Here is a 22,468-nt window from a genome sequence, read left to right as displayed (position 1 = left end):
TAGCCTATTTCTTGGCCTTCTGGGGCTGCAAGGACTAGGTGTCACAGACAGTGAGTACTGTGATTATTTGCAACTGGAAAGTTCCAGAGGACTCAAGAAGAAAATGTTAAGCCCTCATGGGATAGACAGGGTGTAGTGCTTCTTGAAAGGAGTCAGCCTTTTACAAGACTGGATATTCTGTCCATGCTTGACTGTGAGTTTCCTGGGAACCTTGGAGTTACAAGCAGTTTTGTGGCAAATCAGGCATTTCCATGGGAAAAAAGTGGTGAAGAGCTAGACAGTTTCTGTCTGGTAACTGCAGTTATTGCCCACTAATTAGATTTCCTATCTAGAATAGGTATACATATCTATATATCAATATATCTGTATATCCCTCCATCCGTCGAGAGAGCTGTAAAATCTATGAGCATCACTGAGCAAATCGAGCTGCAGTGGACCAGCCCAGGCCTGTGGAGTTGCCTGTAACACTGGGCACTTACCCCAGATCCTGCCCCTCAACCCCATCCCACGTGTCCTTCCTAGTCTCCGAAGAGTTTTGCATCTGAATGTTCCTTCCCTTGGTATCAAGATCACAATCCCTACTCTCATTTGAGGGCATTTGCATGGTGTACCCCGAGCCCTCACCTTATTGTTAGCACCTCTGAATGATTTAAGGATAGTCTCACACAGAGCTGGGTTTTGCTTTGCGAATCAGTCTGAGAATCTTTTAGTAGTGAGTTCAGATTTATGAATACAAATAATATGACTGATCTCAGTTGAATCTCATTTTTTATATTGTTTCTATATTGTATTTCTACTCTATTTCTTATATTTACCATGTATTTGATGTTTTCTTTGCTCTCTTAAAATTTATCATATTCATTTATTTGGCATTCAGGATGGCTTGTGTTCTGCATACGTTTAACACTAATACCCTCACAGGACTCTTCCAGTCCCTTTTTTTTTTTTTATTTAACCTCAGCTTCCACTGCCTCGTTTCTGGCCTAGCTGGCACTCTGGACCTCCCCACCTGTCCCTAGCCATCCATTCATGACCTCCTCCCTTCTTCCCTCCCTTCTCCTCTCGTTTTGAAAGTTGGGTTATTTCTATGATGTCGGAGCCTATCATGGCATAGGATTCCCCCCTTTTGTTCCCACTCTTGTTTCAGCCTTAGATCCACACATCAGTGAGCTCCGTGCCTCCCGCCAGTCTCCTGGCTGGAATTCCCCCCCGTCTCTTCATTCACTTCTAGCGGAGTGTCAGGAAAGGCTCCAAGGACAACTGTCCCCAAGATGCTAATTGCCTCGAATGGGCTGGCCACATCCTGTGTCCTCTCTCATGTGTTTCTCCCCTTCCTGTCTCCTCCTCTTTTCCTCACCATCTTCTAGCTGTTTCTTTGGCCTCTTCCTTCGAGTTCCTCCTCCTCAGTGATCCAGGCCTCTTCCCAGACTTTCCGTCCCCTCTCCCTCTCCCTCCACAGAGGCTGCTGCTCTGGTCTCTCGGCTCCTTTGGTCCCCCTCCATGTTACTACTACACCCTTCCAGGCTATTCAGGGGTTAGGACCTTTGCTGGCCGACACCCACTGGAAGGTTGGGGAGCCATTGTGCTATTCAGGCTGCCATGGTCCTGGCTGTCCCTGCACCCTCCTTCCTGCAGGTCTGAGGAAAACTGGAGGCCCAGTACTGTCCCTCTGTGGCTCCTGGAGCCTGCGAAGGAGGCAGCAGCTTGGTGTCGGGGCAGGGAGAGGCAGGGGATGGGCGGGAGCTACGAGGAAAGAAAGCGAAATCAGAGCAGAAGGCAAACTCCCAAGTGAGGAAGTTCTCAGTGCCTCAGCACAGGTGTGTGTGTTGGAAAGGAGCCCGGGCAAAGTCAGCTGCCGCCCTCATTGCTTGTATAAGTGGCCAGATCCAAGAGCGGCCCCTGTAGCCACTATTCGTCTCTGTTTTTATTGTGGCGATAAATGCAGTTTTCTTTGGAATTTGAGATTCTGGCATATATAGTTGTTGTTTGTCCTCAAATAAGAAGCCCCCTGTGGATGAGTTAAACTTTATCCCAAACTTGGTTTATCACAGAGCACACTTGACCTTCTTTTTCCTAGGGTCAGAAGAGGCTCTGTCACAGCCTGCAAAGAGGCGGGGGTGGCTCAGTTCACAAGATTATTCTGGTATAGCTGTCTCCCCAGGCAAAGGGTTTCTTCTGCGTTTCACCAACGATCTCCCCCAACTTCAAGTAAACCCAAATATAGCAATCAAATTTAAACGAAAGAAAACATATTCTAAAGAGTGTGATGCTGGTCAAGCATTCGTTTTCTATAAGTGTGTCATCTATTATGTGCTTTTTCACAGTTCTCCAGGTGTTTGTGGCCCTTTTTTCCCCAGCACTCTGATTTTTGCAGAAGACCAGGAACCCGAGGAGCTCCTTGTCCGTGACAAGACGAGACTGACACATCCTTCAGGGACCCAGCTCCTAAGCTTGCTTCGTGTGGGAGCAAATCACATACCACTTTTGATGACATGTTGGAATTAATCTCTTTCCTCCCAAGAGCCACCAGGCTAACAGCCCCCTTTCCAGTAAGGGTGACTTCAGTGTCTTCCATTTATTTGCTTAAAATTTTCAACTCAGATCAAAACCCTACAGAGGTTTTCATTACTTAAATCAGCATTTCCAAGAGTTCATAAAAAATTTTTTTGATATGCAAATTGGGGATCTGGTATTGCATTCATGATTCCACAGTCAAATTCATTTGGAGAGTTTTGATATAAACACAGGTAATTACGTTCTTTATCATGGGAGTTCTCAGAACCCTTACTATGCTTGTATGCACAGAGGGATGCTGTACTGCTTCCCCTTCATGCCCACCAGCCCAGGAGGTGACTGCAGGGGCACAGAGGGTGGGGATGTCCGACCCTGCCGAGCCCGAGAGCACCCGCATGCACCTGGACCACCTGCAGCCCCCGCTCTGTTCCCTGGGAACCTAGGGGGCACACTGGCGCACCCGACTCCAGACCCAGTGATGTGGGTTCTGGGCCTGGATCTGAAAGGGAAACAGCAACGTAAGCACCTGGAGGAAGGGCCCAGCCCTACCACTCGGGTGCTCCCTCTGGTCCTCGTCCCCAACAGACCTCCTCACACAACTCCGGGGTGACCCAGGCTCGGTGCCCCATTGCATGGAAGAACTCCACCTTCAACTTCAGGAACTCCTTGTAGAGGTCTGGCCAGTGCTCCCTGCCCAGCAGGAACTGGAAGATGCTCCGTTTGGACGTGGGGTTGTCCTCCTCCATGTCGGAGGCGATGTAGCTGCCGTGGGAAAAGAGGGGAAGCTTGCAGAGGTAACACTGGAGGACCCAGTGCCCAGGGCAGTCTATCCAGGAAGGAGGGTTGGGGAAGCCCTATCTGCAGGGAGCCTGGCTCCAGAGGGACAGCAGGACCGTCCTCAGGACCAAGCCTGTGGGGCCCATGCTGTGCTTGGCCCAGGCCAAGGTTCTGGCTGCCCTCCATTTCCCTGGGGCTTCCTCCCTCCGGTCACTCAGTCTCTGAGCAGCAAGTGATGTTTCTTGGCTACTTTCATGATCTTAGGAACTTACTCATTGCCTTCCCCTCCCCCATGACCGTGTGACCCCTGAAGGCCTTATCTGCTCTGTGGCCAAGAGGAACTACTTGAGACCGTCTGGCTCATAGGCATGGCCAAGCCATCCTGATGGGGTGGTGAGGCTGTGGGATGGGGCGGTTTGGGCAGAATTGAGAGCAGTCCCCAAGGAGGAACTCACAGGGCCAGGAAGAAGTGGATCCTGTTGTACAGGTGTCCAGGCAGCCCAACACGGCCGAAGTACTCCACCACCATGGAAAGCAGGTACTGTGTGGGCACGGAAGGCAGGTGAGGGGTCACTAGAGGGGGTGAGAGTGTCCCGCACGGGCCACGGGTCCTGCCCCATCCAACGGCCATGATGGGAACCCCTCAGGGTGGGCTGTGCTGAGGCCCTTTGACAAGTGGAGAGGAACGGATGGGAAGCCAGGAGAAGATGCCCATGGGCAGGGCAGGCCACGGGCGGTGTGTCTTCTGACACTGAGAGCAGGTCTCTCTAGGGCTTCTCCCACCTGGCCAGAAATCTGGTTCTCTGTTCCTGCCCCCATGGGGTGGTGACTGTGGACCCTTCGGGCCCTCATCATTTTGGTGCTGCAGATACCTTATCGGATACTTTGAGGAAAATGTCAGCTTCCAAGAAGCTCTGGATCGCGGGATCCTCTGCAAAGGAAGGGAGAAGTGAGGAGGGCCTTGGAGCAGCCCTTCTGGGGGCTGTGGGACATTCCAGAGGGAAGGAGGAAAACCAGAGCCTCCCTCAAGTTCCTTTGTCTCCCGGAAGTGGAGGCAGCGTCCCTTCTGCCAGGAGGGTTGTGAGTCTTAATATTTGTGACAATGGCCACTCCTTCCAGAGAGGCATATGTCGTGAGTTTCATCTGTGGGGCTTGGATTTCGCTATTGTAAACTTCCACGTGATGGGCGTGATCACAGAGATGTGACCTGGCTCTCAGTGCTTAACACATTTGCCTCAAGCCAGAGCTTGGATGTGGCCATGGGTCTCTGTCTCTATGACACTGCATTTGTCCTTGTCACTTTATCATGCTGGGGCCGGGCAAAGCTTCCTGCTGCCTCCCATTAACTGAGCACCCTGAGCCTGTGGCGGTCAGTTCGCAGCCCCGGGGGGTGCTGGGAGGCCTGCTCTCTTTCTCCCGAATCCCCTCGCTTCCTGCAGATAATGACCTGTGCCCCCCACCCCCAATCCCAACTCTGGGATTAGAGTTGTCCCCTGGAGGTACCATTTTCCAGGGGAGACCTGAGAATGTGGGTGCTGTCTTCCCCTTGCTCCTTGACTGGGACAATGACACTTGCACAACAGGGAGGATGGAGGAGTCAAGTGTTATTTCATTCTCCTTGGCCCTTCTCCAGTCAGTCTGGCTCTCTGCAATAGAACTCTCTGTGATGATGAAAGTGTTCTAGATCTGCACTGTTCACTATGGGAGCCATTAGCCATGAGTGGCTACTGCGCACTTAAATGTGGCTCATGAGACTGAGAAACTGAATTTTTAAATTTAATTTTAAATGAGTTAAATCAGGTTTTAATAGCTACATGTGGCTAATGAATGCTGTACCGGACAACATGATCAGTGTTGTCCCCAGAACTATCAACTTAATCCTGCCTCTGGTCCTGATGGCCCCTTCTCAGACAGAGTCCTTGGAGTATCCCATCTCACAGAGCTCCCCTCTCCTTCTTCACGTTCCGTCTCCAGGCATCATTGTCTTTGAACAACATTACTTCTCTGCATTTGTTACTGGCTGAGAACAGCTTATTTCTGTATGGGTTTGTTTTTTGTCTCCTCCCACCTTGAACGTACAGACAGCAAGATCTAGGTTGTCTTTTCATCACTAATCTCTAAAATCTTAATCGGAGGGAATACATGAATGTATCCCAGTGGGCAGAGGATGCACCCCTTGGTTTGTTCTGAAATGTCTTGACTGTTGAGCACTCTCCACTGTAGCCTCCTCCCTCTCCCTCTAAGAACTTGTCTCAGAGAGGAAAAACCTGCCAGCTCCCCAGCAGAAGCAGGGTTGCTCTGTGTCTGTGCCCCCCGGACACTTTATAGCTTAGAGAGGTTTGAGCATGATCCCAGAGCCGCTGCCTCCAACATGATCCCCACTCAGCAGGACCCTGAACGCTCCATCCGCTGAGAGCACACACCCAGAAGTCGGTAGAATGCTTCTTGGTCTTCAGGACGGTAACTGGGTCTTCTCCTCTTGTTCATCCTGAGTTTTGTTCCCTCAACATGATTGACTGTCCATATGTTCCTCTTCTGTCCCCTCTTCTTCCAGGACCTCAGCTCAGAGATAGCTTCTGAGGTGGTAGAGCTGGAGGCTGGGATGCTGCTCTCCTGGGCAGCTGCAGAAACAAAAGGTGCTGAGTCAGCGTGGATGTGACCCACCTGAGAAGTGGAGTCCTTGCCGTGCAGCTCACTCTGAACACTGGGCCTGGACTCAGCCTTGTGAAGACAAGATGGTAAGTGGTCACTCAACAGTAGTTGACACTTTGTGCAGGGAAGCTGAGGCACACGCGAGGACACATACCTGCCTTGACATCCATCGATCTCCTCCTCTTCCGGCCTCTCATTCTCCTGGCTCTCTGCTCAGGGACAGCCTCTGAAGAGGCAGAACTGGAAGGCCAGAGGGCTCCTATTCCATGGAGCTGTAGGGAGAGAGGAAGGACCCTGTGTCATCATGGCAGGAGGACTCACCTGAGAAATGCTAGGCTCTTCCTTTCCCACTCACCTTGAGAATTTTGCATGTGACATCTGGAGGGATAAAAGAATAACCATCACCCCTTTGCACTTGTCTATAAAAGAGGGTAGGAATTATTATTTCCCTTTCTTTGCCAGACAAGAGCTGCTCTCCTGTGCCTTTTTCCATGGATTGTTCTGCCTGGAGGATACCTCTATAGAGACAGATGTAAAATTCTCTAGTCATAGATGTCTTTAATAGCCATAAAAGTGCACAGGATAGTGACCTCCCTGTCTCACCCTGAAAGCCCTTCCCCCTGCCCATGCAGACCCAAACACATGAGAGCTGAGAGGAGGAAGGAGAAGTAATGTTGGAGCCATGGTGTTCTGTCAACTTCAGTCATTCAGAGACTGTGGGTAGAAGCCAAATGATCACATACACCTGCCTTCCCTTCCACTCACACCCTTTTCTTCTGACTCTTCTTTGCTGGGTCCTGTTGGCTTGGAGCAATCTCTGAGGCAGCTAATGTGGAGCCCAGAGGGATCCTGTCTTGTCTTCTCTGTGTACGAATAAAATGGAAGGGACTCAACCTGATTCTGACCAGGTCATTTCTGTCTGCTTAACCTGCTCCTTGTGAAACCTAATAATAATTAAAATGGCAATAATAGCTAACAGTTATTGGTTGCCTGTTGAACTTCCAGTATTGATCAATGCATAAAGAATGACCTCATTCAATCCTTGTAATGATCTGTGAGCTAAGATGTATGACTTACATGATTTACAGGTGAGGAAATGGTGACTTAACTTGCGTAGGATTTTGTTCCTTGACCAAGGCTAGAGCACTTCAGATTTGGGATTAGGACTCGTGTCTGACCAGTGCTCAAGGGGAGAATGGCCAGGCGCAACAAGAGTTGTGCCTCAGTCACCCTTTATGAAGGCCAAGCTGGGTGGCCTTACATACTCAGTCTAGGACAGGAATGAGAGACACTTACCCAGAGTGGACTTCCTGGCTGTCTTGGGATCTAGGCCCCTCACATTTACCCAGAGCACAGCCTCAGAACAGTGTGAGAAGAACACTGACCGTAGCCAGGTCTTTGGAATCAAATGGCTCCCAAGATTCTGGAGCCCTTGACACGAGTCACTGATGACATCACATCATTCCACCAGGAACTGCTCTTTGGTCTATAAAAGGCCCTCAAGGAAAAGATGATGAGCCTCAAGGGGAGGGCAGTTAGTGTCCCAGCCTGAGTACTGGACTCACCTCCTTTTATCCCAACATTATCTCCACTTTGGAACTCATCCTGTGTTAAATCAAATCAATTAATGATGAAAGCAATACATCCACATATCAAAGACACAAACTTAAAAGCTGACTAATTCCTCATCCATAATAAAAGTAACTCATGTAGTTTATTTTTACTGTCTTCTTATTTCTGTTTAGCTATGATCATATTAAGATTAAAAATTTTTAACTTTTATATTTTGAGATAATTGTAGGATTATATGCAGTTGTAAGAAATAAAACAGAGATCCTATGTAACTTTCACCAAATTTCCCCCAATAGTACAAACTCACATAACTAAAGCACAATATCACAGTGGGAAATTGACATTGGTCCAATCCAATGACTTTATTCAGATATCACCAGTTTTACATGCACTCGCTTATGTGTGTCTTTAGTTCTATGCAGGTTTTTCACATGTGTACACCCATGTGACCACCATCAAGAGACACAACAGTCAAGATTTAGAGCAGTTCCATTACAAGGATCCCTCATGCTAGTCTTTTAAAGTATTCCCCCACCCCCCAATCCCTGGTAACAAATAATTTTGTCTCCGTCTCTGTAATTTTGTTATTTCAAATTTATTATATAAATGGAAGCAGATAGTGTATAATCTTATGTGATTGGCTTTTTTAGCATAATTCCCTTGAGAACCTTTCGGTTGGTTGCATAAATCAAGAGTTCATTCCTTTTTATTGCTTTGTAGTACTCCATGGCCACGTGGCAAAGTGTATGTTTTGCTTTGTGAGCATTTGCTATTTTCTTCTAAAATGGTCCTATCATTTTGCCTCTCCACCGGCAACGTCTGAGTGACCCAGTTTCTCCATGCCATTGCCAGCATTTGGTGTTATCACTAGCTTTTATTTCGACCCTATCTCATCATGGTTTGAATTGGCATTTCCCTTATAGATTAAAATGTTGAACGTCTTTCCACGCGTGTCCGCCGTCCATATATCCATTTTGGTGAAATGTCTGTTCACATCTTTTCTAACTGAATTGTTCCCTTCTTTACTGTGCGTTTCCACAGCTTTTTATATATTCTAGATACAAGTCCTTTGTAAGATACATGGTTTGCAAATATTTTCTAATAGTCTGTAGTTTGTCTGTTCACCCTCTTAACCGGGTCTTGATGCCACGGCTGCTCGTCCTCCCAGTGAGGGTCTCTCTCCTCAGTGTTGCTTCAGCTCCTTCATCTTGTTAGTGAGACAAGTTGAATCCTACTAGAATTTTAAGCACTGCTGTGACCAGAGCTGTCAGACCAGTACCAAATTCTTTTGAATTCTTTTACTTAATGCAGTGCAGTTGAGACCAAGCCACACTCAATATCTCAACGCAAACTTGCTCTGAATGACGATTCCCCTGTGCTTCCAGCTGAAACAGCCATCACAGCCTTCTGTAGGAACTGCCCGTTGGGGGCTGAGTGGAGAAGCTCACTTCACCAAGGGGAGACAGTGCCTCCAAGTCCAAGGCCGGCCAGCAAGTGTATCGCAAACCTCAGCCTTTGTCAGGCCGCAAGTCCCAGGACAGCTCCATCTTTCCAGCGTGGGGAAATACACTCCGCCCACCACGAGGCCACGACAAGGACGTGGATGTGTGACTCCAGGGGCAGGGAGGAACGGGACCACCATCGGTCTATCACACACATTAAGAACAACCATGTGTTAGGGGGCTCGAGAGCTCCCCTGACTGGGGAGTGTCTCCTCCATGGTTGGCAGGCAGAGGGCCTACAGCTCCAATTCTCCAACATCAAGAATCATTGCTCTGCCCTTCTGCTACCGCACGAGTGAAGTAACAGGGACTGAATTTACCCTCTCCCACCCCCGAGATAACTAGAGGACAAAATATATGAAAAAACCAAGTTGGTTTTTAAGACACTGGACGTGAGGCAGGGCAGAGGAATGGTCCCTGAGGAAAGGGAGACAGATGAGGTGCAGCCTGTGATTGCCTCAGATTATTATTGCCCAGGGAGCTTCCAGACATGGGGCTGTTCATGGGCAGTCCCTTTGCAGAAAAGGTTTTCTTGGTGAGCAGCAACATTTTTTCTGATTTTTCTAACACCAAGCGTTGTTTTCATCCATTGTCCCAAAAGGAGACAGGGATGACCGTTTCACTTGGTCACTCGCTGTGTTTTCCAGCTTTGGTTAAGGCCGTTCGAAGGCCTGACTGTGAAGGACCTCCTGTGCAGGTTCCTTCTTTCATCACACTGAGGTTTGCTTGCAAAGTCTCAAATCTTGGAGAGCTTTCTGGTCGCTCTTCCTAAATTTTGTGTCCAACCCTGTTGATGGATTCATAGCAAATCCTGTTGATGGAATCTTCTGGCTGCTCCCAGACTCTTCTGTTCTCAGGCTTCGCCAGCATGTTGCATGGTCCCAACATTAAATGAGCTCTGTTTCTGCTCAAGCATCACTTTCTCAACAGCCAACCTTGATCTCTGGGTGAAATTTTTTTTTTTTTTTTAAGATTATTTATTTCACAGAGACATAGTGAGAGAGGGAGCACAAGCAGGGGGAGTAGGAGAGGGAGAAGCAGGCTTCCTGCCGAGGAGGGAGCCCGATGCGGGGCTCAATCCCAGGACCTTGGGATCATGACCTGAGCCGAAAGCAGATGCTTAGCGACTGAGCCACCCAGGCGCTCCTCTCTGTGTGAAATTTAATCATAACTCCCTCCCTGTCTCGATTGGCACTCTTCATTCTCCTCTCTTCTTTCCTTCTCCATGGCACTTACCATCTTTTACTCTTCTGTATAAGTTCTGATTAGAGCTTCTGATCTGTCTACCTCTCTTAGAATATAACCTCCTCAACGGCAAGCATCTTTGTCTCTTGTGTTCACTGAAGTATCCTAATTGCCTAGAACAGTACCTGGCACAGAGTAGGTGTTGAGTAAATGAGTGAATGAATTCTCAGGCTACTACACTAGATAAAGCCACCAGAAAAAACTAACTGTTCAATTTCTTCAGAAAGTGGTAATCTTGGGTAGGAATAATTCTGTATGAAACCATAGAGAAGTATAGATGAGGGTTTTAAAAATATTTGTTTTTATGTTTTTTTAAATTGATATTAAAAAACTGTGAGGAGCTCCCAAAACATATAATCTGATTTTCTCTTAAAACCTGGGCTCCAGGGGCACCTGGGTGGCTCAGTTGGTAAAGCATCTGCCTTCAGCTCAGGTCATGATCCTGGGGTCCTGGGATCGAGCTCCCCACCCCCATCAATCGGGTCCCCTGCTCAGTGGGGAGCCTGCTTCTCCCTCTCCTCCCTGCTCTGTGCTCTCTCGCTATCTCTGTCACTATCTCTGTCTCTCAAACAAATAAATAAAATCTTTAAAAAAAAAATGGGTTCCATTTGCTGGTGTCATGTGGGCTCTTTCTGCAGGCTGACTGCACATCAGGCTCCCTGCCTCAGTTGAGTAGATCACATGACAAGGAGGCAATGTCACCCTACCTCGTATGAAACTGGAGGCTGCATTCCTTCTTTGGAGTAAGACATGCTCTTCAAAATGCCAGTGGGCAGCAGTGGGATCATAATGCATTTTCTTTCTTTTTTTTCAGGACAGCCTAGGACACGTCTAGGATGGTTATCTGGGACCATATAGGAAGGAGGGAGCAGAGTGAGGGTTGGGGTCAGGGAGGAGAGAGTTTCTAGAATCCTGTTCCTAAAGGATGGGTCTTCTGCTGTTTCTAGAAGGTTTGTTGTGACAATGAGTTCTTTTTCTAAATGTTAGGTGTGGCTCTATATAGGATACTACTAATTTTTTTTTAAATGAACACATTAGGACACACACTTTCATGGATGTCATCTTGTTTGAAGTGGTCACTCGTGGAGATTTTACATACATGTTCCTATTATGGCTCCAAATTCTTTGTGAATGAGCTTCAGAACATGACTATCCTCAGTGGTGACAAGTTTCCATTATTTAAAATTAGTTTTTTGGCATCAAGAGCATCCCTACCCTAGGCTAGGTGATGAAGTTGTTTCCACCAGCTGCTCTGCTGGGACCCAGAAGGTGGTCAATTCGTATTTGTTGAAATGAACCAAGAAATGAGGCAGTGGCTGCAAAGCTGGGGATGTTCATTTGCTTAGGGAACTTTTAAATAGGATCTTCCAAATTGTTAAGACAGCACTTGGATATCTTTATGTTGGTGTGTTTGCTTTGGAAAACAGACCAAAAAGGAGCTATTATGTTATAGTTTCACTTCCCAACAGGTACCCTGACCTTTCCCTCTGTGTGTTCAAAGGGTATTTAACCCAGTGATTGAACCTCTTGGTTTTCCTCATCTCTAAAATAAGAGAACATAGCTCATAACAATGGTTACGAGGGTCAAAGGATCAAAACCTATTTGTCAAATGTTACCTGGCAAATGCTATAGTTGCAAGCCATAGTGAGGGGTCTGACCCTCATCTTCAAGTCTGAACACATGTGTAGAATAATTCCGTGATGTTAGGTCCCCTTGTCCTGAAGTGCCCTCTCATGGGAGCAAGAGACTCAATGGGCTGTTGCCTTAGATAATAGCTCTGGTGATCAGAGCCCTTTGTGAGGGAGCACGGATCTGGAGCTAGGTTCCAGGGTTGGGCAGTTGATTGGGGGCATTTCCTAGTCACATCCCGCCCGGCAGGGTGGGTGGGGCAGTGCTTCTGGTCAGTTCATTGGTAGGTGGCAAAGCCTGGTCCACCCCTTTGGGGTTTGCTATGTGATTCCCCACAGTGGCCAGTAGGTGGCGCAAGTCGCACGCTACTGCCACAGACGCCGGTTATGCTCTTTTCAGCAAGGGAAAGGTCTATTTCTAATCCAGCCTGGGCTTTATGGCAATGCTTAATCACATGGAAAGGAACATGCAATAACTACTGGTATTTCTGTAAACACACATGCTAAGTGCAGCTGCCAGTTGGGGATGAGGACAGAAGGAACACTCAGAGGTCTCCTGAGGACAGTCTATAAAAGGAAAACCCTGTGGGTTTTTAATTCAAGAGCCTCCCAGTTAACCTTTGTGACTCATAGAAAGGAACATTTAGAACCCGGAAGGACAATGATAACACATTTTGTGGATTGTAATCTGGTCCTCTGTCTACCCTGCCCCCTCCCCTTTTCCCCAAATGGCCAGTTTCAGAAGGAAAGACCAGTCCCCTGGCACAGGGCAAGGCATGGCCATCTCCCAGCCCCCATCAGGGCCCGGCTGAAGGGCAGAGCCAGCACCTTCTGGACTGACCGTGACTTATTTTTCTCTTCTTTGGTCCTGGCAAATTGCCTGTGTCTTGCATTCTTCCTTTCTCTATCCTTTCCTCCTTTCTCATCCTACCATTAATAAAATTTGCATTGGATTATGAAGCTGAAGAATAGACATCACAACAAAACAAAAAGTGAAATCTGGTCAATGATGGGGTGCTCTTGATTTTAATGTGTGAACACTTAAAACATTGTGATTAAGTGCACATAGCATAAAATTAGCCATCCTAACCATTTTTATGTGTCCTTAACACATTCATGTGGTGCAACTGTCACCCCCATCCACCTCCTAAGTTCTCCTGTTGTAAAACTGAAATGCTGTCCCCATGAAACACCAACTCCCCATTGCCCCCTCCCCACAACCCCTGGCAACTGCCATTCGTCTTTCTATCTCTGTGGATGTGACTATTCTAAGCACCCCAGCTAAGTGGAAGCATACAGTCCTTGTACTTTTGTGACTGGCTTATCTCACTGAGCAGAATGTCCTCAAGGTTCATCCATGGAGCATGCACCAGACTTTCCTTCCTTTTTAAGGCCAAATGATATTCCATGACGTGTACACACCAGATTTTGTTTATTGTTCATCCATCCATCGACGCTTGAGTTGCTTGCATGTTTTAGTTATCGTGAATAATGCGGCTATTAACGTGGGTGTACAAAGATCACTTTGAGACCTGTTTTCTGTTCTTTTGGGTAGGTCCCCAGAAGTGGAATGGCCGGATCATGTGGTAGTTCAATTTTCAAGTGTCTAAGGACCTGCTCTATTGCTTTCCATAGAAGCTTTTACATTCCCACCAGCAGGGCTCACGGGTTCTAATTTCTCCACATCCTTGTCAGCACTTGTTTCTGTTTTGTTTTGTTTTTGGATAGTAACCATCTTAATGGGTTATGAGACGGTGTGTGGACACTAAGTTTGTTTTCTCTAGGACTTTCCCTTGAGTGAACTAGGCAACCTGATATCTTCTTATGACAGTGGTCTTATGATAAAGAGGATGTCTTCCTCACCCCCACCCCCTCCTCAGAACCTCTCCCACGGAACCCTCCATATGTGGGTACATCTAGGGCCAGCCCCTCTACCCTGGGGACCCACTTGAGAGCAGCTTCATTTGGACCAGTTGTAGGTGACCAGAATGTCCTGAAGTGTTACCAGGTCACAGCTTGGGATCCTCTGAGGACGGGAGCAGGGCTGGCTGATTTGTTAACTGCACTGTGTTGCTTGCCTGCTCCACAGGGGGAAGGTCCCAGGAGTGTCTCCCTCAGCAAGCCTCTCCCTGGAAAGAGCCTGGGAAGACTGGGAAGCTTGAAGTCCTCAGCCTGCCTTTGAAATATCTCATGGCATCTCCGGGGATGTGGCGTGGGCACACTTACCCAAGGGGGACAGGAATCGCTGGGAGTGTCTGCCCACCTAGCCTTCAGTTGCCCCAAACTTTCTCTTGGGGTCAACTGCTATATATCGTTGTGGGGCAGCCACTTAATTATAGATTCATTTCATTTAAAGAACTTTCCAAAAACAAAGTGAAACTTTCTTACGCATCTTGTGAGAGATACATTCTATGGCAGATACCAGTCAGTCAAGGGCAGTCTGCCCCCACAGAGCTGAGACTCAGGAGGAGGGCCAGCCGTGACTCAGGGTGAATGATCAAGTGCTGGGGTATGTGGGGGTGCCAGTACGACAGCCTCAGGTAGGCCTGTGCCTGAGTCCCAAATTGGCACTTAATTTGTTCTGTGTCCTTGACAAAAACGAGCTTAATGATAGCTACCATTGGAGTTGCCAGGAGGTTTAAAATGAGCTAATGATGTACTAGCTTAGAAGCTTCTGGAATAGGGAAGTGCTGTTAGTGTTCTCCCTCTTTTTCCTCTTGTGCTCAGCACAAGATGAGAGTGTTGTTGAGCCCAAGTTCAGGCAGAGAGAGGAGGAAGATCAGGGAATAAGAGCAGGAGTCTTTTGGCGGACAGCTGCCCCGGCAGACAGACAGACAGACGAATGTGCTCGCTGCAGTGGGAGAGAAAGGTGGAGGGGAAGGAGCTTCAGCTTGGGGATCCCTGGCCCACTCTGGCCAGGGATGAGGTCCCCGCACAGTAGCCACCACTTTCTGGTTAAGCCGGGATTTGATCTTTGGAAGGGCTCAGCTTTCCAAGTGAGGGCTCTGCCCAGGTTTCTGCTTCATCGCTGCAGCCAGGGGCCCAGCAGTCCAGAGGCCACTACAACTTACGGAAGTGCAGGAGGATTCTGGTTTTATTGTTTTAAAAAAATCACATCATTCACTGAGCATTGAGCTTATGTTTTGAGATGTTTGTTGGCTGGTAATTAAAGGGCTATTCATGGGAAGGGCTTTTTATTAAATGGAAAGTAATAACTTCTGTGAGATGGCTCCAGGAATCATCTTGGTTAACAGTTTATAGCGTGCCTTTCACTGATTTCATCTCATTCTTTCCTTTGACATGCCCATGTGGCAGCAGGGTCCCCCTTCTATAGATGGGGAAATGGAGGCTGAGACTGAGGACCCCTGCAGGCTGTGAGTGGGCCCCTGGGGCATCTTGAGGGCATGCTCCTCTTGGTCATGGCTTCCCCAGTCCCCTTCCATTGATCTCTGTCTTTGGCTGTGGTTCCGGGACACACTTGCTGGCATTTGAGAAACAGCCTTTTCAAGAAAGAAGCTTAGTTTATATCTCAGCTTTAGGCAGGTGGTTTAAAACACCACCTAGTTATGTCTGGGGTGTGGACAGAAGGAGAAGGCTGATTGAATGCAGATCCTGCATGGCCACTCACGAGCTACCCAACCCTTAAAGTTTCACTTGTAGTTTATATCTTTCCCCTTATCAGGGCTCTTTGGTTAACGAACCAGGGGCAGGATATAACCAGCCCTTTCTTCTCCTGGAGAGGCTAACACAGAGAATGGTGAGGAGCACAGCTGTTGGGAGGAAGGGGGCGCAGAGAGTGGGGCCAGCTCATTTGACGAGGAGCCCTGGGAAACGGGACCGTTGGATGTTCTTTGCTGAGTCAGAGCATTAACTGGCTTCCTCTATTTTTTGCAGATTCCCTGGAGCTTGGTTGCAAAGGGCCCAGCACCTTCCTGTGGCTTTTGAAATCTGGAATGTGGGCAGCATTCAGGAGAGACTGAGGTCCATGGCTGGGGGTGCCCCCATAGTCCTTCCATGCCTGGCGGCTGCAACCTTCAATTTGGAGACTATTGTCGTATTGTTGGTGTTATTCGGGTTTTGGTTTCAATAGAATCTGTGATGATTTCTTTGTTATTTCACAGAAATTGGTACCAATGGTTGGCATGTAATGTGGTAGCCTTGGTTCTCTTGCTTTTGCCCAACCCCTTTCCAGAAGAGCAAGGCAGTGGGAAAGGCAGTGTGGTTAGTTTGCTGACCTGTAAACATCAACCGTGGGTGCCTCATACTCTTGCTCAAGAATTTGCCCAGGCTCGGGGCATTTGTAAGTTTGCAAAAATAATATAGTTGGTCTTTATCATTTGCCACCTAAATATGAAGAGGCTTCATGGGTTTTTTTTCCCTAGTGAGAAAGAAAGAATTCTGCTTTTCTGGAATCTGGCCAGAATCACAGGGGTGACCTGTTTTAGTACTTAACATTTGCTGTGTTCCTGCCCCTCTGACTTTTACAGACTTATCTTATTCCTTTGAATTACAGATGCTCATGGCACATACTCCTTGGGATCCTTCACATTATTTCTGGCAAATTTCTAAAGGTCACACCAGCCTTTCTCTCATGGTCCAGAAACTCACAGGGTCGATCCTTGAGGCCAGTGTTCCTCTCGGCATCTGGAGCACGCAGCCATGACTTTGCCTGTTCTCCAGATGGTGCTGCATGACACACCCCCTCCTCTGTGAGGACCCCTCTTTTGTGAGGTGACGGAATGCAGCATCTCTGCAGCAGAATGCTCTATGTCTGCTTCTCCTGGGATATTTGGTGGCCAGGCTGTGGACCCCATTCTGGCTTTCTGAAGGTGTGTCCTGGTCCTGACATAGACCACTCTGTTTTAGAAGGGACAGAACTCCAAGAATCCTTCCCAGCCTCTCGTTTCCTGTAACCACAGCTTTCTGTAGGAACAGAGGCTCAGACGGCAAGTAAGGTAAAGAAGGACAGGAACAGAATCTGTAGACTGATTTTTTGGGAGTAGGTAGGTGGGATCTTTTAAAAATATTGAGATATAATTTACATGATACAGTCTATTTTGATTAGTTAACCTATTGGCACCCTTAATGAATTTTGATGATTATACAGAGTCATGTAACCACTGCCACAATTGAGATACAGAACATTCTAGCACCTAGAGACGTTCCTTTGAACTTCTTTGGAATAAGCCCCTCCCTTTGGCCCCAGCAACCAGTGACCTGTTTTCTATCACTATAATTTTGCCTTTTCTAGAACTTAATATGAATGCAACCAAACAGTATGTAGTATGTGCATCTGGCTTCTTTCACTCAGCATAATCAATTTGAGACGTGTCCATGTCCCCACGTGTACCAGTGGTCAGTTCCTTTCTACTGTGGAGTGGTTTTGCTTTGCATGGATGCACACACTTAACTTCCCATTCACTGGCTGATGGGCATTCGCGTTGTGTCTGAGTTTTGGTGATTAAGAAGAAAGCTGCTATGAGCATTACGTACAGGTCTTTGTGTGGATATCTGTTTTCATTTCTCGTGGGTAAATACCCAGGAACTGGTTTGCTGGGTCGTAGGATGGATGCATGATTTATAAGATACTGCCTAACTGTTTTCCAAGGTGGCCATACCAGTCTGTTTCCAAAAGGGGCACTTTTAGCCCAAGACACATGACTGCCCTTCCTGATGTCCATGGGTGTCTTTCCGTGCAATGATTTTCAACAAGTTTGTTGGACATGTAATGAGGGTACATGGCTTTTAGGCAAAAAACTATTGCATATCTGTGGATGAGATGAGCCCGGTTTTGAACTCTAGGTGCTGTAGAAAGGTTTGCATTGTCCTCCTGAGGAAAACAGGTACGCCCTGACATGGCACAGGTGGGAGGCACGTGTCCCCTGTGTCCTTCTACCTCTCATATGTCAGTTTTGCATTTGGGCCTCAAGTGGCAGTTCCAAGTTCATCCTGAGTTGAGATAATGCCTGGAGGCCAGAAGGAAACTATCTGGGGCTGTCAAATCTGGTGGGAAGTGATTAATCACGGAGACTTTTCTGGCATGCTGAACTGACCTTTCTCCCATGTGCAGCAGGGGCAGGCAGGGTCAAGTTTAAATCTGAGATGACAAGTGTCTGTATTAAGGAAGGTTGCTGCTGCATGTTTGGCTTGGGGTCAATGGCTCTGTGCCTCACACCTGGTGAAAACTGACTCCCAGTCGAAGAAAGAGTTATGGGGGCTGAAGCACGTGTTGACTCGGCTTTGGGTTGGAGCTCCCTGCAAGATTTCCTGACCCACATGCCCTTTGCATGTGTTGGGGGGCATCCCGGTTTCTGGAGGTACCCGAGTGCCTGTGTTTTACCTTGAAAGCCTCTTGCTCACGGTGCCTCCCAACCTTCTGAGTGCAAAATGGTTGCTTCCTTTGGAGTCCTTTGCCATCTCCCAGGGAGTGGGTTTTGTCAGTCTGAGCTTACAGGCGCCTGCTGCTGTCTGTGGGCCCCATAGTTTTTCCAGGTCATTTGTAGTACTTAGACAGTGTTGTTTATTTATTAGCAGGTAAAATTTGGCCTCTAAAAACAAGGCACACTCTCTCGCGTTGTCTGAGGCTGTGGTTACTATGGAACCCCTAGTTTGTTTATGGTTCAGTGGTGTGAGTCCAGGCATCAGTTGGGGGACACACATAGAGGTTAAGGCCCAGGGTTGGACTTGGGTGAGGTTCACTCCATCTAAAGCCTTGGTTAAGGAGGGTGTGTTTCTATTTTCTCATCAAGAGCAGTGACTACACACTAGAAAACGTCCCGCCATGAACTTCTGGACTATAGCTTGTCCTCTCCAAAGGTAAGGGGGTCCTGTTCCAATGTTGGAAGACCCCGGGAGGCGCCCCCGGCCCCCCGCCAGCCTGGGTGGCAGTGTGAGGCCATCCCTGGCGCACAACCCTCTGACGTCGTCCAGCGCCACGTCTTTCCTGGGGGTCCGCTTCTCCCTGTGGCTGGTCTCAACGACAAAGGTCCCCACCTGCCTTCATGTGTGCTGTGGTGTTCCCTTGCCTCCCTTAAGACCAGGCTTTCAAAATCTCTCTGAAAGAGAGCAGCAGACAGTATTACCTAATTTGTCTCTAATCAGATAGTCCTAGGATAATCCTGGAGGGGAAAGTGGTCTGCTGAGCACACCCTGGCTTGCTCAATAAAAAATACATTGAGAAACAGTGGTATTTTTCTGTTTTAAAATAGGTAGGTTTGGAAGGAGCTGGGAAACTGTGATGTGGAGTTACAAAATGACTGTAATTGTGGGAGAGGTATTTTCTTTCAATTTTGAAACACATTAAACAGGATATACAACTTAGAAATAATTTACAGTTGGAGGGAGGCTCTTTCATCCATGGGGGGACACTTCTCCTGGTTGGAGAGGGTGGTCACGGAGGCTATGGGAAGGGGCCCCAGGGGACCCCCGTCCTGTTCTCTTCCAGCTTTGATGTGACCAAACAGAGCAGAAAGTCATAGTGTTGGAGGAAAAAGCCCCTGTTTTTTTCTCTCACAGGAAGCAGGAAGATGCTGGGATGAACACTAATTATCAGAAGGAGAAAACTCACCCTGTTGGCACAGACGAAAGGCTGCCCATGGGCCTCGCTGGGAGCCCCCGAGTGCACCAGTCACATTGGGTGCCACGATGGTGGCACTTCTCTTTGCCCGCACAGCTCTCATTGGCATGATGAACGAATGTCTGCTGAATGCCTCTCTATGCTGGGTACTGTTTCAAGTGTTGGGAAGCTAGGACACGACATGGAGGTGTCATTCTCACCAGGAGAGAGAAAGCACGTTGGTGCAGGACCACAGTGATTGGTGCTGGGGTAATGGTAAAGGTCAGGAGCCTAGGCCTGGCCAGGGGAGGGGATGTCATGGGGGCTCCTTGGGGCAGGGCTTACAGCAGCGCTTGTGGGGAGGATGGGGGTCGGATAGTCTCCGACGGCATAGTAGGAATGAGTCAGAGAGAAGGGAGGGGCCGGGGAGACCCTTCTACAAAGGCCAATGGTGTGACGCAGGTGTGCAGGAAGTGGGCATGGTGTGTGAGTGGGTGAAGCAGGCTCAGGTGAAGGAGGGGCTGGCAGCGGGCTTGGGATGCAGGACCAGACTCTGTGCCCCGAGGACACTGGCCTAAAGTGTTCGGACGATGGGCATCTTGGATGGTTCGGACAGGTGACCGCGTGATGCCTTGTTTCAGACAAACATGCTAGAGGGCCCCAGGATCATTTTCAGGACCTTTTCCACTTTCTCTCCTCACTCTCTGAGTACCTGGGTCTGGCTTTGGATTCCTTCGAAATGCGTCGGTCTTCATGTATCTGCCACCACACATCTATGTTCTATCAACCATCTGCTGTCAAACACACGTACTACCTACCCGTAGTGTGCGTGCATGTGCATATGCCGGCACGCAAACACATCACATACCGATGACACTCTCCCCATTCCTCAGTGTAAGTCTCGGGTCTCGATTCTCCCTGAATGGCACATGCATACAGCCAATCGCCCACTTCCTGTCTCCACCTGGATCTTTTGAACTTGACATATCCTGAACCGAACCCTTTATCCATGCTCCCTTCCCAGTGTGTCCTTTCTCCAAACCTCCCCACCCCCCACCCCGCCACAATCTCTGCTGAACTCCACTCCTTTCTCTTTCTGAAAACCCTGGAGTCGTCTTTGACTTCTTTTTTTCTCTCACACCTGATGCTTCATCCATCAGGGATCCCATCAGTTCGTCCTCTGAAATACCTCCAGAATCCATGGACTTCTCCCCACGCCAGCACTCATAGCTGCCATCATGCCCTATCTGACACTGAGGGTGCTGCCCCACTAGACTCCTTTCTCCCCTTGCCCCGCTGCAGCCTGGAAACACAAGTCAGATCATCCCACTCTCCTGCTCAGTACCATTTCCCTCAGAATAACATTCCAAGTCCTTTTCTCGGCCCGTGGTCTGTGGTACCTCTGTATCTTTATCTCTGACTCAATTCACTCTACCTCATTTTCTCCTCTTTATCACACATCTTGAAGTCCTTTAATATGTAAACATGTACCTGCCCCAGGATCTTTGCACTAGCTGCTTTCTCCTCCTAGAAAATTTTCTTTCTGATATGTGCATGGCTGGCTCTTCCTTTCCCTTCAGGTCCCTTATTATAGAGGCTTTCCTGGGCCATTCTGTATAAAACAGCAGCTTCCCCTCCATCAGTCTTTTTTTCCTTTCTTTTAATAAATAAGAAATAAGCCTCATATTGTGTGGTCTTTATTAAAATACCAAAACACAGGAAAACTTTTAAAGAAACATTTCTATTCTGGGGACTTGCCCGAGCTTTAAAAATACTTTTTCTAGTTCACTTGAGTTTATAGAAGGATTTCATCTGTCTTTGTAGATTCACGGCTTGTGATGAGGATGTTAAGAGGTTAGGTGTAAGTCAAGAAATTTCATGAGCATTTGCAATAAAATAACCCTCCATCATTCTTTTATCCCTTAATTAGCCCTGCTTCTTTCGGTTTTACTTATCACCACTTGGCATTAATTTTTTTAATTGTCTCCTTGCTCTTAAGGAACTACACAAGTGCAAAGAACTTTGTCTTATTCTCTGATTATCAGCAGAACCTAGAACAGTTTTAGCATTTGTTCTGTAATCTGTAAGTATTTGCTGAATGAATTGAATGAACTTATCTTCTAGCAGGTTTGGAGGGGCTGGCTTGGGAAGACATTGGATACTATGGTGGTGATCTAGGCATGGTGTGATTAAAGCCTAGGGATGAGGGCAGCCTCAGGGATGTGAAGGAAGGAATGAATGAGGGAAGAGTCTTTAGACTAGATATTGCAGAAGAGGGATGCTCGCTTGGCCATGCTTTGGATGACTCTTTATAAGGGCTGTGTTTCAGACTCAAGACATGAGTTAACCTTAGGTGTTTAGATGCCGCCTGGTGTCTGGCCCACCCCTCCGCCAGTCCCTTGTTCCATGATCCTGGACCCTGCCCCAGTTCCTCAGCTCTCATCCCATAACCTTAACCCAAGTAGCTAGGCCTGAGGTTGTAGACCAGCATTTAAAGGAAGAGGTAAAATGTCTCTTCCAAGCTAAATAGAAAAGATCAAAATAAGCTGATCTGTGATGTGAGAAAATGTAAGGATATATAAAGGTACTAGGTGGTACCTGGGTGCTTGAATTTCTTTAAATTTTGTAGATGGCCATTTGAAATTAGTAATTTAATATTATGCTTTGTTTTTAGCATGCAGCTCATTTTCATAGAGGAGCTGATAATTATGGCTTTGGCCATGAGGCTATAACTCAGCCCTTATCACTGACTTGCTGGAAGCTGCCCAAACGGCCAGCAAGGGGCCTAGAAGGTATAAAGAAAAATTATCCCAAACTTGGAATTGAGTAAAAAGGATGCCTCCGTATCCTTTTAATGTCATACCTGAGCATTGTCTAATAGGTCCACTGAAGGGTCATTACATCTCTAGGGGGACATATCTTTGTTTCATGTACTATCTACTAGCTGTTAGGACTCAGACTCCGTGAAGTTACATGTTAACTTACAGAGGGTAAATCACATGTACCTTTTGCCTAGTAAAAA

The 22,468-nt window shown here is 47.7% G+C and overlaps 1 protein-coding gene across 4 annotated transcripts; it reads right to left on the bottom strand.

Annotated features, from left to right (window-relative positions):
- Positions 1 to 2,111: 2,111 nt before the first annotated feature.
- LOC113938118 (speedy protein E5-like) lies at positions 2,112 to 7,343 on the bottom strand. Of its 4 annotated transcripts, none has more exons than XM_027623269.1 (7): positions 7,240 to 7,343; positions 6,098 to 6,215; positions 5,715 to 5,912; positions 4,164 to 4,222; positions 3,747 to 3,832; positions 3,102 to 3,276; positions 2,112 to 2,202 (listed from the first exon to the last, which is right to left on the bottom strand). In XM_027623269.1, the coding sequence occupies exons 2-7, from the start codon at positions 6,138 to 6,140 to the stop codon at positions 2,128 to 2,130; spliced, it is 636 nt and encodes a 211-aa protein (XP_027479070.1). In that variant the 5' UTR covers positions 6,141 to 6,215; positions 7,240 to 7,343; the 3' UTR covers positions 2,112 to 2,127. The 4 variants fall into 4 exon arrangements, with proteins under 4 accessions (XP_027479070.1, XP_027479072.1, XP_027479071.1 ...); XM_027623271.1 differs by lacking the exon at positions 2,112 to 2,202 and adding an exon at positions 2,341 to 2,454; XM_027623270.1 differs by lacking the exon at positions 2,112 to 2,202 and adding an exon at positions 2,561 to 3,013.
- Between the last annotated feature and the right edge of the window lie 15,125 nt (positions 7,344 to 22,468).

Source organism: Zalophus californianus, chromosome 8 (assembly GCF_009762305.2).
Source record: "Zalophus californianus isolate mZalCal1 chromosome 8, mZalCal1.pri.v2, whole genome shotgun sequence".
Taxonomy (NCBI): Eukaryota; Metazoa; Chordata; class Mammalia; order Carnivora; family Otariidae; genus Zalophus; species Zalophus californianus.
Note: the sequence above shows the minus strand (reverse complement) of the source record. Positions and strands in the feature narration are given on the sequence as shown.